At 40.4% G+C, this 17,601-nt stretch overlaps 1 protein-coding gene across 1 annotated transcript in view; it reads right to left on the minus strand.

Annotated features, from left to right (window-relative positions):
* Positions 1-17,601, minus strand: part of RP1 (RP1 axonemal microtubule associated) — a 295,779-nt gene that overhangs the window by 7,048 nt on the left and 271,130 nt on the right. The window contains exons 49-56 of the mRNA XM_043539623.1: positions 10,944-11,142; positions 9,365-9,424; positions 8,874-9,052; positions 7,698-7,920; positions 3,828-3,982; positions 3,608-3,683; positions 1,775-1,853; positions 1,278-1,566 (exon numbers count right to left, since the gene is read on the minus strand). Coding sequence (XP_043395558.1) covers positions 1,278-1,566; positions 1,775-1,853; positions 3,608-3,683; positions 3,828-3,982; positions 7,698-7,920; positions 8,874-9,052; positions 9,365-9,424; positions 10,944-11,142 — 1,260 coding nt within the window. The remainder of the gene's footprint in view (positions 1-1,277; positions 1,567-1,774; positions 1,854-3,607; positions 3,684-3,827; positions 3,983-7,697; positions 7,921-8,873; positions 9,053-9,364; positions 9,425-10,943; positions 11,143-17,601) is intronic.

Here is a 17,601-nt window from a genome sequence, read left to right on the forward strand (position 1 = left end):
GAATGCAGTTGGATTGCTCCAAGGTTTTCCCTCTATCTGCCCCCATGTCCCAGGGGACCAGGAGAAGTTGGTGAATGTTAGTATCTGCTTGCTCCTGCAGATTTAGTTTCTCTATGCTCCTTCTGCCTGCAGCAACCCCTTTTCCCACCTCCACTAACCCTCTGCCCATGGAGGATGCCATATGGGTGAAGATCCACCAGAAGACATTGGCAGGCAGCATGGCCAGAGCTACTCAGGACAACTGTAAGTGAAGAAGGTCTTGGAATGGTTGGGAGTTCAGCTACAGGGTATGAGATAATGATTTAGGACTCAAGAGTAAAATACCCAGACTAGACTCAGTCATCACCTGTCAAGAGTCATTAAGGAGAAAATCGGAAGAGGGAAGATAGTCTATTTCCTGTTTCATGGGAAGCTCCAAGGCCAGGCGTGATCAGCATGACACCACCAAACAGTTCAAGGTAACCTTGGGTGGACAACAGGATCTATGCTTATGTGGTATTTGCCAATGTAATGTGTTAAACAAAGGTGGTGGGGGGAGAGAGGAAAGAATATTTTATTCATGTATTTGGTCATGATGCAGATACTTTGTGGCTATGACATGACATGGATTTTCAGCTTACTGTAGCCAAGCACCTGACAATGTCCTGGAGTAGAAGGACATCAGACTCTGACCGGAATGCCTGCTGTCCTTTTATCTGGTTATGTGGCTGCACCACATTTGTGGCTGACAGGACTCTTGACAGTGCCAGCTTCCATGACAAATTTGAATGCTGGAATTTAGTAGGGTAGTATACTTCCACCCAGTATGCATATGCAAGCACTAGTGTTCCAGGTTTGCACAGAAGCAACACACACACAAACACACTTTGTATTTGCATGATGCCTGTAGAAAAGTGGGTTCATTCAGATGCCACAGCAATGGGCCTAAGAAACAGAAAGGCCCCAGAGGCACTTAGAGTCACTAGAAGTAAGAGATTCTTCACTTCTATTAGAATAGAAGTCCTGGAATAGCTACTTTATCACATGATCATTCTGGTGAGAAGGTTAAAATGTAGGATTGTGTTTGTTTTGGTGGTTTGATGAGATTTTTTTTGGAGACTTTATCAAGGGTTTAATATACAATTTCTAGCCAAACACTTAAAGATGGCTGGGCTCATGTCTCATGTAGTGACTTGGAAAACAGCAGGAGGCTGCAGTTCCTTAAAAGTCCTGACCATGAATGACCCGTCCAATCTGGAGACAAACACATCATATAACATAGACTCTGCAGTTCTTACCTTTCCTCTTTCAAAAGGATCTTGATGCTGCAGTGGTTTAGTGAGCTGAACTAATTCAGATGAGTCCTCATCCCCAAATAAAATTACATGCACATTGGCATCCGTTCCTGCTCCCTTCTTGTCACCAGTATACACTTTAATTATGTAGTCTACCAGACTTGTCGGAGGGCTTTTTTCCTTATTTAAAGCATGATCTATTTCATTTTTGAGTTTAAGTCCTTCCCTGCTAACAAAAGATACTGGGATCTCTCTCCTTATTTCAGGTTCCTGGGCATCCAGAGAGAACACTCTGCAAGGCAAAACCATATACAGTAATGTGAAACTGTAGTATATGTTAAGTTAGAAAAATATGAATTTCTATCTGAGTGCTAAAGAGAGGCTCTAGCATGGATATTTTTGCTAAATACCCAGCAATTAACATACTATGTAACAAAAGTCGCTTTTGATCAATTGCCTGATTGATGTTTTTAAGATTAGCTTAAAAAGACCAAGCTTACTCATTCACTTCAAATATGTACACAGGTTCTTGTTTTAGTGCTTCCTTCAAATGTAAAGTTTTAACATCCAGTTTGCAGTCTACAAACAGAAAAAATAAAATTAAGATACTCAATTGTACAGCCAGGATTTATGTGGAATCTGGCAATGATATAGTTACAGTATTCTTATTATACTAAAAATATAGCTTCTTAGTCAATCAAAATACAACTAAAGTGCCCGCTTCACAAGTTTTGCACCATTATAGCTTCCCCTATTGAAATGCTCTAATTGCAGGATTTCCATTCTAAACCTCAACTTTCAAGTTTAGGGCAAGATTATTCTCTGATCCTAGGCAGATTTGAAAAAGCATCGGGCCCTCCCCATCCCCTGGATAGGCCATGCAGGTCTGACTCTGAGCATGACTGGGTGGTGGTGGGGGAGCAAGAGCTGTGCATCTGATACTCTCCCTGCAGGTAGTGGTTGAGGAGAGCTCCCTCGTACAACAGCTAGAGGTATTGGCCAGACAGGAGGGGTGAAATGAGCTGCATCCCAAAAAGGGATGTTGCAACTTACTTCCCACCCAGCACAAAAGGGGAGAAGAGGAAGGATTGAACTCTGAGTCACAATTCCTTCCCAGGGCTGCTGCTGTGACACTGCAGCAACATAATGCCCATTATTCAGGCTGAGTTTATTGGCTCTATTTAGCTTTTAATGATTAAAATATATTTTCCTCCCTTTGCCCTAGTTCGGTAAACTAGGAATCCCAACAGCTTTAATGATCTTAATAAGGCCACTAAGCACTTAGTCCATGGATGATTTTATAAACGTAGTCCAAGGAAGATGATAAACTTGAGGGACCAATTTGACCACCCTTACTCACGGCAGTTATTACTTTACTACATGAGTAGTCCCTCTGAAATCAGTGATACTACTATAAATCAGTAAGGGTGGCAGAATCTGGTCATACTTAAGCTTGACACTGCCTCTCTGAAGTGTGTATTACAGCACACATTTAACTGATGAGAGATTTCAAGCCTTTTGTGCAAGATCACAGTGAGTCAATGGCTGTCAGGAATAAAACCCAAGAGTCCACACAGACAGTTTACTGATTAACTTCTAGACAGTCTGACTCCTTCAAAATGAAAAATAAATTAGACAGATAATTATGAAAAATAAAGTCTCCTGCTTTACCCCAGAATCTTGCATTGCCAAACAGTATTTTCAGACATGCTTGGAAAAACCTTTTTCTCTTGTTTTGCCTGTCACCCTTTGGCACAGTTTTAGTGGACACATTCAGTGATTTAGAACAGTCAGTCCCACGGATGCTCTGAGCTGTTCAACAACTTTTATTATTGAGATGGAATGCAAAACAGAAGTGTTGAACCAAAAAGTAGTTCCCTGCATTAGTAATCATTAATAATACCTTGCTCTGATCCCCAGTGACTGGTCAGCAGAGCTGGGAATATAAATAAAAAGTACTGAATCCTTGTACTAACCATTAGACAGACAGTGCTCCCCTCCCTATATTTTCATGAGCTATATTTAATATTTTCCTAAATAATTTACTGGGATAACAGAGAATTTGCTTCATTTTCTTTTCTTGGGAAAGGAAATAGTTTACTTCCTTGATGCAATCAACTATGTGGTCTTTAATTCCTTGGATTTTAGCTAGTCAAGACCTAGATCTTTGCCATGTCAGATTAGAACCTAACAACAGCCAGAAGAAATCTTTATGGACCTGATCTCACAGTCTGTGCACAGTAACCCATTACCTTAAATAGGAGTTTTGCCTGTGCAAAGACTGCAGAATCAGGCTCATTGGATATCAGCTGTATCTGGCAAAAGTAACTTACTTGTTTTGCTGCTGATGGAGAGGACAACTTTATGCAGTTCTCCCAGGTCAACAGCATCCATTTGAGCTGTAAATGACTGCAAAAAACATTATCCAATGATACAATCATAAGATATATTCAATACACTATATTATATAGGAAGAAAAGAAACAAAGATTACAAATAGAATATAAATGAATGAACTTAAGGAGAAATTTCCCATAACTTTGAAAGGAAATACCTCATTGTCCTCTCCTTGCTGGGGATTCTGCAATGGCCAGCCAAGGATTCTGTCTCCTGTGTCACCATTGATTCCACACACACACACAGTCACAAGTACTACATTCCTCTTGTTCAAAACATTGCTGGAAAACACTGTTACATGATATGTAATCACTGCAAGATCAAAAGGAGAGACATCCTGTCACTACCACAAAACAACTTTCCATAGGTATTTAACATTGCAGCAACATACAGTCTGCTGAAATAAGACAATTCAAAAATTGATAGAGATAACAAAATAGTGAAGCAATCAAACTGTTTCCAGTTTTTTTCTTAATGTTACTCTGCAACTCCCTTTGACAAACATTAGTAATTGTCATAAACCCACAAATGAATGGTCTGCAACTTTTGGTTAAAACAGTAGACCCCGGAAGTTTAATTTGCCTTTTCACATGGTTAAGGACAACACCCACATTCTGGAATGAATAAATAGCTCCTTTTTACCTGGGAAATACATAACGAGTAAAAAAAGTCAATGAGTTTCAGGCTCCTAAGTCACTTGGACACTTTTGAAATTTTGACTGAATGTGGTTTGGGCCTTGGATATAGTCAGCATGGACACTACCTGAGTACATTTTAAACTGTTTGAAGTTTATGGACCAGATTCTCAACTGGTGTAAATTAACAAAGGTCCATTGAAATCAAAGTGGCTATGTCAAGTTACACCAGCTGAGGATCTGGCCCTACCCATTTACATTTTCTTAACAGAACTAAATTATCTTAAAGTACTGGATATTCAGCTCTCTTCAACTTTCAATCACATTGTTTGCTGCTGCTCCTGCACTACTGGAGAAGCAGATGCATCTTGTTCTTCCAAAAGGCTTTTGTAGTTTCGGGGTAATAGCTCAGACTCATCAACCCCCTTCAGCCTGCTGGCACAGAGTGGCCACCTACATCCTTTGAAAGGCAAAGAAGCTATCCAGGTTCAGGATGACCAGAAAGCATGTTGTTTCCTCTGACAGCCTCTATGTCTAGTGAACACTAAAACGTGCAGGGTTCACTATATGAACCAAACTTTGCACAGGTCACACAGACCTAGCTTCACACCTGGTATACAGGGGCCATCTTTAGTGGTGAGGAAGTAGTTCTTGTTCCATGCCGAATGGATAGCAGCATCTCCTCAGAAGACTATATCAGTGGTGTAGGATTTCATAATCCCATTTTATAACATGTATCCCTTTTAACAATAAAACTTATAATTTAAACAATTTGAAATAACTGTAATATCTTCAAAGTTTGGTTTATCTGATGCTATACTTATGGTTCCAGAACTGTCATTTATCCTTATTAGTTATACTATAGTCAAAACAATATTAATTGGATTAATTAATTACTTAATTAGCAATGTGACAATTAGCCACTTTTTAGATTGGTCACCTCGGGTGCAGGAATACCTGTGTACTTCCCCATCTCACCCACAGACCAAAGTGGTGGGAGGAGCACAGTTGGGTTTAAAATGGACACCAAGAGTTGATGTTAACTATGGAGCTGAACCAACCACTTAGTCATAAAATCTGTTATTCAGGCAGGAAGGAAGGGAGAGCAAGAGACACAAAGAATGTATGCAATAGGGAGGGAGGAGCATGAGCAGCCTTCTAAGGGGAGCAATGTGAGCAAAAAACCTGACTTCAAGACTGAGCTTGATACATTTATGGAGGGAATGGTATGATGAGACTGCCTACGATGGCATATGGCTGATCTGCGACTGCTAGTAGCAAATATCCCCAACGACTGGTGAAGGGACACAAGATGGGGAGGGCTCTGAGTCACTATAGAGAATTCTTGCCTGGTGTCTGGCTGTTGGGTCTTGCCCACATGCTCATGGTCCAACTGACTGCCACATTTGGGGTCAGGAAGGACTTTTCCCCTGGGTCAGATGATCAGAGACCCTGGGGTTATTTTTGCCTTTGTCTGCAGCATGGAGCATGGGTCACTTGCAGTTTTAAATTAGTGTAAATGGTGGATTCTCTGTAACCTGAAGTCTTTAAATCATGATTTGAAGATATCAGTACCTCAGCCAGAGGTCAGACTAAGTGATCATGATGGTCCCTTCTGGCCTTAAAGTTTATGAGTCTGTGATTTAAAAATATGGCAGAGATGCAGGGCTGTTTTGCACACTAAATTCTGTATAACTTTGTGCATCAAGGATCACTTTGAACTCCACATGTGCTACCTGTTGTGGAGCTGTTTAAAGCACTCTTGGACATAAAAAGGGAAAGACTTGGGGGGGACTGTGCCTCATGCTATACGGCCTTTCTGCTTCACTGTGATTACAAAATATATTTACAAATCCCTCCTTGCAGATTTCCGAGGCATATGCAGAAACAGATAAATACAAATGTGATGCAGTCCTTACCTGGAGAGTTATCAAACAATATGTTCTCAAAAGAGAGTAGTAAATATTATATACACACATAAAACATACACTATTTTATATAATAGTAGTAATACTACCATTTATGACACATCAGAAGGGCTCAAAGTGCTTTACAAAAGAGGTTAGTGTCATTATGTTACAGATGGGGAAACTGAAGCACTGAAAGGTGACATGAGTTGCCCAAGGTCACCCAGCACACCAGAGGCAGAGCTGGAAACAGAACCAAAGTCTCCAAAGTCCCACTCCAGTGCTCTCTACTCATAATTCCACACTGCCTGACTGTGTGTGTATGTGTGTGTATATATATATACACACTTGTGTGTTTTAGGGATTAGTCTCTTCCATGAGGCACACCTGAGTGTCTAGATATTTTTAATAACCATTTGGATTCTGTGTATAAAAGGTGAAAACAATAGACCTTATTCTGCATTCCTGCAGAGAGCTCTGAGAAGTATGAATTCTGATTCCCAATTCTGGCATTTAAGCGTTTAGTGCTAGCCAAAGCATTCAAGAAAAAGAACATGATCATACTGAGATTACTCACTTAAAGTTAGGCATGTCTCTGAGCACCTTGCTGAATCATGGGCATAAGGGCAAATAAGGTCAATGGAAGGACTAGCACTGAATTCAATAGGCTTTGGATCAGGTCCTTAGTGAGCGGACTCAGTGTCCACGCTCAAATGAATGGATGCTCTTCTGAGTAAGAACTAAATACAAACTGATTAAATATTAAATAAAAAAATTATTTGGCCTGTTTTGCCAAGGGTATATTCTGATAAATACTAAATCTGAGGAAGAGCTCTGTGTAGTTCAAAAGGTTACCAATAAAAGTTAGTTCTATAAAAGATACTACATCACTTACCTTGTGTCTCTCATATCCTGGGACCTACAACAACACTGCAAACATTTGATTTTGTGTCATTTGGGATTGTACAGGTACTTACTATCTCACTTGTAAAAATATGAAAGAGTGAAAAGACTGTTTCAGATTAAAAGATCCCTTCTGCTTTGCTAAAACAAAGATGGTGTCTGTAAGACAAATTTTGAGCTAATTTTTAACAAGCATAATTATCTAGACTGAACAAACATAAGAAAAATAAAATCACTTGTTGGAAGGTGAGCTACAATAAGTAGTGTTGTTAGCACCACCAGCAGCAGACCAAACAGAGGAGAAACAAAGAAAGGAACATTTCCTAATGCTGTTCTGTATGACTCACAATGTTCATAGACAATAAATAAAAATATATTTCCACTGCATACTTTATAGTACAGAAATTAAGAGAAGTGAATAATATTTTCCCTAATAGATATATTTTGAATTCTGATCTAGATTTTATTAAATGTTAAATGAAGACAATAAAATATCCTGCTTTGATAAAGATTTCAGTTGTATTATTAGAACTTGTTAACCTTCTGGACCATTCTACCTCTTTAATATAGATTTATACCTACCAGAAAGTGCTGCTTTTAATGGCCACTCTACAGGGAGCTCAATCCATCTGTCTCCATTAAGAGAAGAAGAAAGTGTTTTATTTATAGAGAGACTAAAGGTATCCAGGGTTGCTGTGTTCTGCATTTTAAAGTGATGAAGAGACAACTGGGATGTGTTATTTCCCAAACTCTGAAGCCCAAATCTCACTTTATAAAGCATCCCTAAGTCAGATGGGAAATGTACCTAGGGAGTAACAAAACAAAAAGTTAACATCCAGAATGATAAAAAAAAAAAGAGTGGATTTTCAAAAGCTCTCAGCATTGGCTTAATTCTGCTCCTACTGAAGTCAACGGCAAAACTCCCAGTAAGTTCAAAGGCAGCGGAGATCAGACAACAGCGAGTGCTTTCTGAAATCCCATATTTATCCTTTAGTGTTAGGGTGACCATACATCCCGTTTTGGCCAGGACAGTCCCTTTTTTAAGCCCTGTCCTGACTTTTTTGGCAAATGGGACAAATGCCCACTTTTGTCAAAAAAGTGGGGTGCGGTGCGGAGGAACATGCTGGGGGGTGGTGTGGGGATGGGGGAGCGGAGATGCCAGCCCCATGCAGGGGGGAGGTTGGGCTGGAGGTGGGAGGAGGAAGGGTTCTACTGCATGTGGGATCGGCAGGGTTAGAGTGATCAGTGGCAGTTGGGGGCGCCTTTGGCGAGTAGCTGGGGCCAGCCCCGTGAGGGAGCCATCAGGCAAGCAGCTGGGGCCAGCCCCATGCGGGGGTACTTGGGGCTGGCCCCGCATGGTGTCCCATTTTCCCTTTGGGAAATATGGTCACCCTATTTAGTGGTGTTCCTTATATGCTAATAAGAAATCAGTCCAGACTCAAATTCAAATTACTTACTGTACTGTCTATTAAATGTAAATGTTTAATGTTAATACAAATTGCTTGGATATGCGTAATTAATTCTGAGTAATTGTTGACAAAGAATATGCTTTATAACCATGAGCTATGAGAGTATAAAAGAAGCAGAAATTAATTATGGTATTCAAGTTAAAGGTCAAATTCTGCTCTTCTTGAATACCCAAAGGGATGTCAAATTGTTATGAACATGGGATATTACAGTCCCTATTTGCTGATCTCTATTTTAAAGCAATTTCAGAAGAGATGCTAAAAAGGTAAGGAAATGTATATATATTTTTACATCAGATGTTACTTGATCCTCAGCTTGATGGCCCACTTTATTTGCCATGGAAATTGGGTTTGACTTGCCATTGCTTCCATAAAAAACCATGATCAATTTAGAAATATTCTTCACTGACTTTTCAAATTCTTCTGTTGTTTCTTCACAGAGTTTTGTGAAATAAATTCTCCATGTGCCTTCTGAACAAATGAAATAAGGAACATGATGAAGGAAAGACAGATTATAAATGTTTTTCCTTTCATATGTTCACCAACAGAGCCAAAATAAAATTTATAAACAGGTACATTTATTTTCATTTTAATTGGGTATCAAAATTATTTAGCCATACTTTGACCAACTAATATGCAGGTATATTTTTATTTCTTAATATTACACAGAGGATAACATTGCCAGCACTGGTAAACATAATTACAAGTTTGTGATGAAAAAGCTTCTATATAATCATTTTTAAATTGGTGAATACAATATTGGGTCTGGGGCATCAGATCTACCTGATTTCATTTGCTGTTTTTTTAACGGCAAGACAGCTGTGCTCCTCCTCTCCTGAATTTCTATTTGAAAGAAGATTGAAAACCAAATTAATGCTTTTGTAAAACAGTGTCTAAATTATAATGAATGTCTGTATTCATCTATGATGAAGCAGTTGACTGAGCACTGTTTCAGTTAGATTAAAGATTTGACTAGGAAGAGTGCAATGAGATTTTCTACTTCATCTTCTTTTATATACTGTTCTGTATAATGAACTGGGCCAAAACCAAACACAATATTATGAATGGTTGTGATCCAGACAATTTTTTTTTCATTTTTAAATAATTCATACTTTGTTTATACAAATTCTGCTATCAGTGATTTGGGTGTGTCTGCACAGATCAGATATTTTTAAAGTTGATCTAACAGACTAATTCTGCTCCCACTGAAATTAACTCTCACTAACATCAGTGGGAATGGATCAGATCATAAGTCATTAATTAAAGATAAAGGCCTGAACCAAAGCTCACTGAAGTCAATGGAAAGCCTCCTACTGATGTCAATAGGCTTTGGATCAGGCATAAAATATTTTCTTCTGTGAAACCAAGGAAAGACATTTGTGTTCCTGTAGAAGTTCAACAATATCCATTCTTTGACTCCATTTATAACATTATGCAATCTTGAAGAGACTAAATTATTCCTTATTATATTTTGCCAAGAATGTTTCAATTTTTTTTTCAGAGCAAAAGTTCAAGCAGCTCACGTATTATTGGCTTTTATAAAGGTAACATTTTGTTTCCTTTTATTTCCAGAATCAGAAGGCTGGAGGATTCGGGATGATCCAACAAAGGAAATACATTGTCATGGTACTCTGTTACAACAAATTAATAACGGCCTTTGGGCCAAATTCTGCTATGGCCAATGCAGCTGCAGTGCTTGTTGTGGCTTCTGCTAGAGTCCTGCTGTCAGCGGGGACAGGATATTTCATTGTAGACTAAGGGACCAATTATGGAGTGTACTTTACCGCTTTTCTGAACAGGAGCATAATATGACTGAACCTGTCTCTGGCTAGAGACATGCTCTCTACACCCACCTCCAACATATCATATTCTATATCGTGAAAATGTGCTGTCTGTTAGACAGCCATCTTGAATACTACATAGACATTCTCCTCTACTACTTGAATGCAGTGGGGACAGCTATATAACCCTATCCTTCTTGCTTGGCAAAACAGCAGAGGGCAGGATTTAAACATCATGGGAATGTAGGCAGCGACCTTTAAAAACATTATCCGGTCATAAGGGACAAAATATAACTGGTACTTGGGGAGACAGCAAGTTACAGAGAGTGGACCGGATTTTGTTCTCATTTGCCTCAATATAAATCTGGACTAACAGAGGAGAAATTAGCACCCTGTAAAACACTGGATTATCAAACAGTATTAAAACTGAACAGTTTCAGAGATTGTCGTTCCTGCTTAATTACAATGAGATACTAAAGTATCTGATACTATGACTTGTTATGGGAAGAGAAAATGTAACTGCATTTGGCAGTTTTGAATTAGTTTCTTAGTAAATAATATATTTCTAAAATAATATTTACCTGTAGCTTTTAGAGCTACTGAGGCAGATTTTTTCCCATCTTTTAGCCATGTTTGAGCCATAAACAGTGTCTTTGTCCCAGCAAATGTTGGCTCGTGCACAATAATCTTCTCCAGGTGCCAGTCAGAGCCTTTTCCTTTATCTACAACCAACTCCTGCAGAGACCCAACATCTACTGCTTCCACCCGGAAAACATCCACCTGAAACAAGCAAAGTCAACAAATAAGCGAGTATGGAACCAGAGGCACCAATGTGAAATACACTGAAACAGAACAGCGAGTCAGGCGAAAGTGAGAGGAGACTGAGGCACTGCATCTTCAGGCTAATTCAGTAAAATACAAACTGAATCAGAGACGACAGGGCTTAAAAAAGCCAAACTTGTGCAAGGAGCAAGAGCACCACGTGTGTTTTGTCTAATCTACTGTGTGCCCGCAAGGGCTGGGAGGAAGCGGGGGGAGAGATACCAGTGAAAGGATGACACTCAGACCTGAGAATAGTAAACGGTGCTTTATTGAAGGAAGAACTTACGGTCCAATCTGCGCGGGGAGCCCCTAGGACACGCGGAGGGGCTGCAGGGGACTCTGGCCGTTCGGGACAGCTGACCAGGCAGGACTCTGCCGGGGGGGAGTCCTATGTGGTGTTATATTCTCCGTGCTTATCTCGGGGTCACATGGGGTCAACAGCTGGTTACATTCTTACATATATAATTTATGCTTGTGATATATCCTGACTTGTTTACAGGCAAAAAATATGCTGAGCTATGCTACGGTATCTTTTGGCAGGGTCTGTCGGATAAAGTTCATTGAAACTGCCTGCATCCTCCGCTTACATCCAGTCACATACTCAGTCCACCGCTTAGCTCCTCGCCAATCTTCTGCAACCCCCTTGCCCCTACATACTGCTAAAACACCTCCGCCTTCCCAGGCACATCATTCGGATGCCTAATATCCCTCACGGCTAAGATTTTCTCCTCAAACCTCTAACAATATTTTCTAGAGGTGCAATTTAAAAAAATATCTAGCTGTGGGCAAAACACACCCCAAGATTCACAGTGTGGAGAAGAAAAGGTAGGGCTGGGGGATAGGAGTAGTGGAAATAAAGGCCTTTGGGGTGGGGTTATTTTACCCAGGGAGGAAAGTATATTCAGCTTGTAGTAACTGGCGTTCTTTGAGATGTATTGCCCCTATCTATGGTGCATTATTAGGTTGTGCATACGCTCTATGCAATCAGGACTGAAGAATTTTTCTTAGTAGTGTGCATTTGGTCCACATATGCATCCCTACTCTCCTCGTGCTCACACTCACGGAGTAAAGGGGGCTGCCAGACCTCCATCATTTCAGTTCCTTTTTCTCCACTAGGCCACACTAAGGGAACCGAGGCAGTGGGAAAGGAGGATGGGTAGTGCACTAGACATAGGGATACTACATCTTAAACAACTTTACTTACTACAAAAAGCGCAACCTTTCCCTCTTCTTCAAGTGCTCGTCCCCATGTGTAGTGCACTTCAAATGATTCACAAGCAGCGTCCGTCCTGAAGAGGGGGGTGCCTGGAATTCTATATCACTACAGATTGCAGAACTGCCCTGCCCAGGGAGGCACAGAAGCCATCTGCATGTACCAGTGCATAGCATCTGGTGAAGATGTGCACGAAGCCTCAGGTTACTGCTCTGCAGAAGTTAACGATAGGTACATTCTTAAAGGAGGCTGATGAACTGGGTGGTTTCCCTAGTCACAGTCCAGCCCCACTCTCATGAACTTCTCCACGAGGAATCTTCTGAGCCAAAACTCTCTCAGCTGCTTGGTCCTCCTCAGGAATGATCTGCTGATATTGCACCCGGAAGGGGCATAGTCTTACCCAGGCAGTACAAATAGACCTCATGATCATTCACTACCATGAAGGGCTTCTGACAGTCCACGCAGCTCTTGAAGCCAGGGATCATTGGCATGCTCTTCTTGCTGCCAGTGAAGAACACAGGGCAGGAGGAATGGGGACTGCTCTCCTACCCCAAAGAGGGAGGGGGGGGGATGAGGGACCAAACCCTAACAATCTGTCCCAATAAGTTAGACCAAAGTAACTACAACTAACTAAATTTTTAACTGTTTACAGAGAAAGGGCAAAGAAGTTACTACAGATACTCAGTGTCTGTTCCAGACCACGAGAGGGAAGAAGGAACTGAAATGGTGGTGGTCCAGCAGCCCTTTTATAAACCCTTGGTGTGGAGCACAAGGAGAGCAGTGGCCCATGGGTGGACCAAATGGTCACTGCTAAGAAAAATTCTCTGGTCCTGGGCATATGGATTGCATGCACAACCTCAAGTGCACTACACAGAGAGACAAGCACTTGAAGAAGAATAAATGTACCAAACAGCCACACTTAGAGACTTTCTCTTTAGAAACTGTGCAAGAGGAGTGGGAGTTGGTGAGCTCATCATCACTGGATGATGGTTTCTTGGCCAACACATATTCAGAAGGCTGTTGATTCTGAGGGAGTTATTCATAAACTCAGAGCCAAATGAACCTTGGTGTCCCCTACTATGCATTATTAATTAAGAGAGGAATATAACAAATTTCATTTGGCAAATGACTCACTTCCCTTATTACTTTCAAACCTTTGTTTATGGGACAAGACCAAATTTATAAAATATATGTTGAAAAATACAGCCCTGATCTTGGAAACACTTATGCACATGCTTAACAGTGAGCATATGTGTAGTCCCATTGAAATTACACGCGGAAGTGTTTGCAGGATCAGAGGCTTCAATTTAAAGGAAAAAGTCTTCAATATGCTGAAGAACTCAGCAACTCTTCCATTATTGTCTCAGGGAAATATAAACTAATGATTTATGACATTCATTTCCAAATCACCATTTTTTTCTGAAAAGCTTTATATCTTTAGGCTGCCTCAGTCAACCTGTCTGAATTCACTGAAGTTCATTTTGGGTTAGTCATCATATTCCATAATTTCTCTATCCCCTTGTGGTCAGACGTGGCCACTCTGTAATGCGCCCCACCAGCTGAGCGTGGTGCTTCCGGAGCTCCTTGCCTCAGTTTCCTTCCCCAAGGTGGGTCTCCTCAGCTCTCCACACATTGAATTGTGTGTGGTGTTTGCTCGAGATGTGGCATAGACCTCCAGCCAAGTCATAGACAAACTTAATTCCTTCCAGGGTAGCAAAAAGTCCCCCCCAAGGTCCCAAGAAACAAAAAAGGTTCTTCTGCCCTTTGGGGACTTCTCTTCAGCCTATTACCTAGGTCTTGTTCCCAGCCCCTTTCTGTACTTCCTGTGCGAGTCTTTCTGGCTCTGGGATAGAGCGGCAGCCCTGAGGCTAGTTCCACTGGAGTACTGTTTTCAGCCCCTTCTGAGCTCTCTTCCTTACCTCCTTCCCTGCCCCAGTATAAAACAGGGGGCTCACAAAGCTGGCTTTCCTGGAGTACCCAGCCCTCTGCAGGCACTGGCTCAGGGCTTTCCACAAGAGCCTATTCATTGCCCACTCCCAGACTGACCTCACACCACTTTTTTATAAGGCCCAAGTGTCCATTAAGCTCCCTCCCAGATCCCTTAGCCCTGTCCCTCCAGCTGGTAAGCAGCTAATTAATTATGGCAGAGGTGTGGGTGGACCCATCTCTCCTTAAATGGGCCAGTCACCCTGTGACATCCCTTTAATCCTGATGCACTTGTCTTAAAATATTCAGAATCTCAGGAATCCAGGGATGGTTAGATCAGCAAGAGATTCAGACACTTAATAAACTGTGGGCTGAGCAATTAATACGTAGAGCTGTGAGAGCTGGAGTAAACTCACATCATAGACAAGAGCACATTTTACCTTTAGGTATACTTTTGAAAGCTTGAGTGACAAAATAAGCTTAAGTATAGTCAAAAAACAAATTAAAAGTGAGAACAAAATGGCCAGCAACTATCGTTGTTAGAGGTGAATGAACACCTTGCTAGAGACAAGGTGGGTGACTAGGTAATATTTTTTACTGGACCAACTTCTGTTAGTGACAGAGACAAACTTTTGAGTTCCTCAGAGCTCTTATTCGGGTCTTGGCAATTAGCTCAAAAGCTTGTCTCTTGCATCCACAGAAGCTAGTCTAACGAAAGTTATTACCTCACCCACTTTGTCCCCCTTATATCCCGAGTCCAACTCAGCTACAACAACACTGCAAACAACAATATGCTGGAGACAATTTTATCCGGAAGATTTAATCCAGTTTTTTGTTCATGACCATGATTGACATTAAAGGACATTTTAAAGAAATAAGTCACTATCCACAATTGTTCAGCAAATGTTTTATGTGGATTCATTTAATCTATGGATTGCTCATGACTTGCTCACTGAGACTGTCCCTTTGGATACTCAATATATGAACTGTGAGACTTGTCTCCTATGCCACGTGGTGTTGTTTCTGTTCCTTAACTTATGAACAGGAAATAGGATGTTCATTTGAACTTACTGGAGATTTGATTCTTCCATGAAGAAAGTGAGGGACAAAGAGCACGCAGGAGATAGGGAATTTTAGGAATTTTTAAACTTTTTCTTTTAGTTTTTTCCCAGAAAAAAAGTGCACTGTAGTTAACTACATAATTGGACCTCAGACCCGAATGGAGACAAGTTGTGTTAACCACTGAAAACTAGACATTGTCTATTGAGCAGAATGTACATTCATTTTTATCAGCACATTCACACCATGCAATTGTGCCTACATGAATAATTCCACTTAACATCAAAAATTAAATTTGGAGAAATGAAGTCTTAACTGAAGGTTGAGCAGCCCTGAATTAAGGTACAAGAGCTAACTCTATACATCCTCTAAGACCCAGAACAGCTCCTCCAGCAAAACCAGGAAAGACCAGAATTGAAAGTCCTGATATTGTTCAGATAAAAAAAAAAAGTAAGCAGCGAAGAGAAGAATGCCTTCAAAAACAAGCAAACAAGCAAGCAACCATTTCAGGCCTTCTTTTATCCATTGTAAACAAGCAAAAGAGAATGCAAGCCCAATTTTTGTGAAATCCTTTGCAGATCACCTTTAAGTGCTGCTGTGTTGGTCTAGGATTCAAATTTTAAACTTTGTAACCTGAGTTAACTTCACCCAGCGCTCCTCAATGTCAGCACTGGAAGCTTTATTACTGTTTGTAGTAGTAGCAATAGCTGTTGCAACAGCAGCAACAGCTTTTGACTAAATAGTCTCTGTGTAATGTTTACCTTTATAAATGCCAATCATTTCATATTCTCAGTAGTTCAGACTTGATGGTTGGTTAGTGACAACATTCCCAGCAGAACTGAAAGTGGCAAGTCAAGGCACACCATATGCTTAATTTAAAAAATGTGCATGCACAGTGATTTCCCATCTTCTTAATGTTACTCATTTAAATAGGCTTTCACTAAAGAAGAAGCTGGGAGCATCTAAAGGAGGAACGTTTTCTGTTGAGATTTGCAAATCCATTGATTTGAGGCCTGATTATTCTGATTTCACTTGTTCAATCTGGAGGAGCTTCACTGAAGTCAGAGTTTTACTAGTTTGAGACACATCGAAATCAGGCCCTTACATTCTGAATCTCAGTGACTGTGAAATACTCGTACACGCAGGAAACTCACAAGAAGGATTTGTTCTTGCTAATCCCTCACTTTTCAGGTTCTCACTGATTTGTACAATGTTTTCTTTTAGAATCTGATTTTTATTCATCCCCAGAAGATCCAGACATTATCTTTCCCAAACTCAGAGTTGTTTGGGTTCAACTTTCATCCAAAGTTACCTTAAAATGTTTCTCTCCCAGTATACAAAAAAATCAAAACCCTTTAAAGTGAAAATTAGCGGCTTCTGCATCCCTATCAGTATCTCAGTTCATCTGTCTGCAACAAGATAAGAGGAAAAAAAGAGAACCCTGAACCCTTTGCTTAATTTGACAGACACTGAATCTTTTTTTAAAACAAGATTTTTCTCATGATAAAACCAACAATAATGTTTCAGAAGGAATCGTGGCACATTACAATAAGTGGCAGTAATTGCAATCCAACTACATTATAAAAGCATTTGGCCCAGGATTTAAGTAAAATGAATTTACTATAATATACAGATCCTCAGATTTCCAATATCTTTAATGCCATAATTAATTCCAGCATTTTGCCTTTCATACCTACAGATTATGTTACACAAAAGAGAAAAGAACAGAACTGAAAGAAAATAGAACACAGGTGTCAAAAGGAGCATGAAGGTCAGGCTCAAATGAATACAGTCCCCTACAAAGTCATTCAGTTTGTGCCTGCATCTGCAAGACTAGGAGACTGTATGTGGCCTCCCCCTTCATCTGTCTCAAAATCTAGTGTCAGGCCAACTATGGAGTTTGAGTTATCCAGGATCTGAAAAGAACTAGTAATGAAATATATCAGCAATGGTACGTGTGTTTGTGGAGAGAATAGTGGGGGAAGGTTTCTGATTAAACAAGAACATGCAGCAGGTCCCATTCAGGGCCATGAGGAGGAGACATTTTTATTGCACAGGAGGCTGACATTATTGACTAGAGCTGGCTGGAACCTGGAATTCCCATTCCACAGAAAACTCTGAAATTTAAAAAAAAAATATGTTGTTCCAAAACAGAACGAAAATGGGAAAGTGTGGAATTTCCCACAGAACAGGAATTCCAACATTTCGGTGAAATGACA

Source organism: Chelonia mydas, chromosome 2 (genome assembly GCF_015237465.2).
Source record: "Chelonia mydas isolate rCheMyd1 chromosome 2, rCheMyd1.pri.v2, whole genome shotgun sequence".
Taxonomy (NCBI): Eukaryota; Metazoa; Chordata; order Testudines; family Cheloniidae; genus Chelonia; species Chelonia mydas.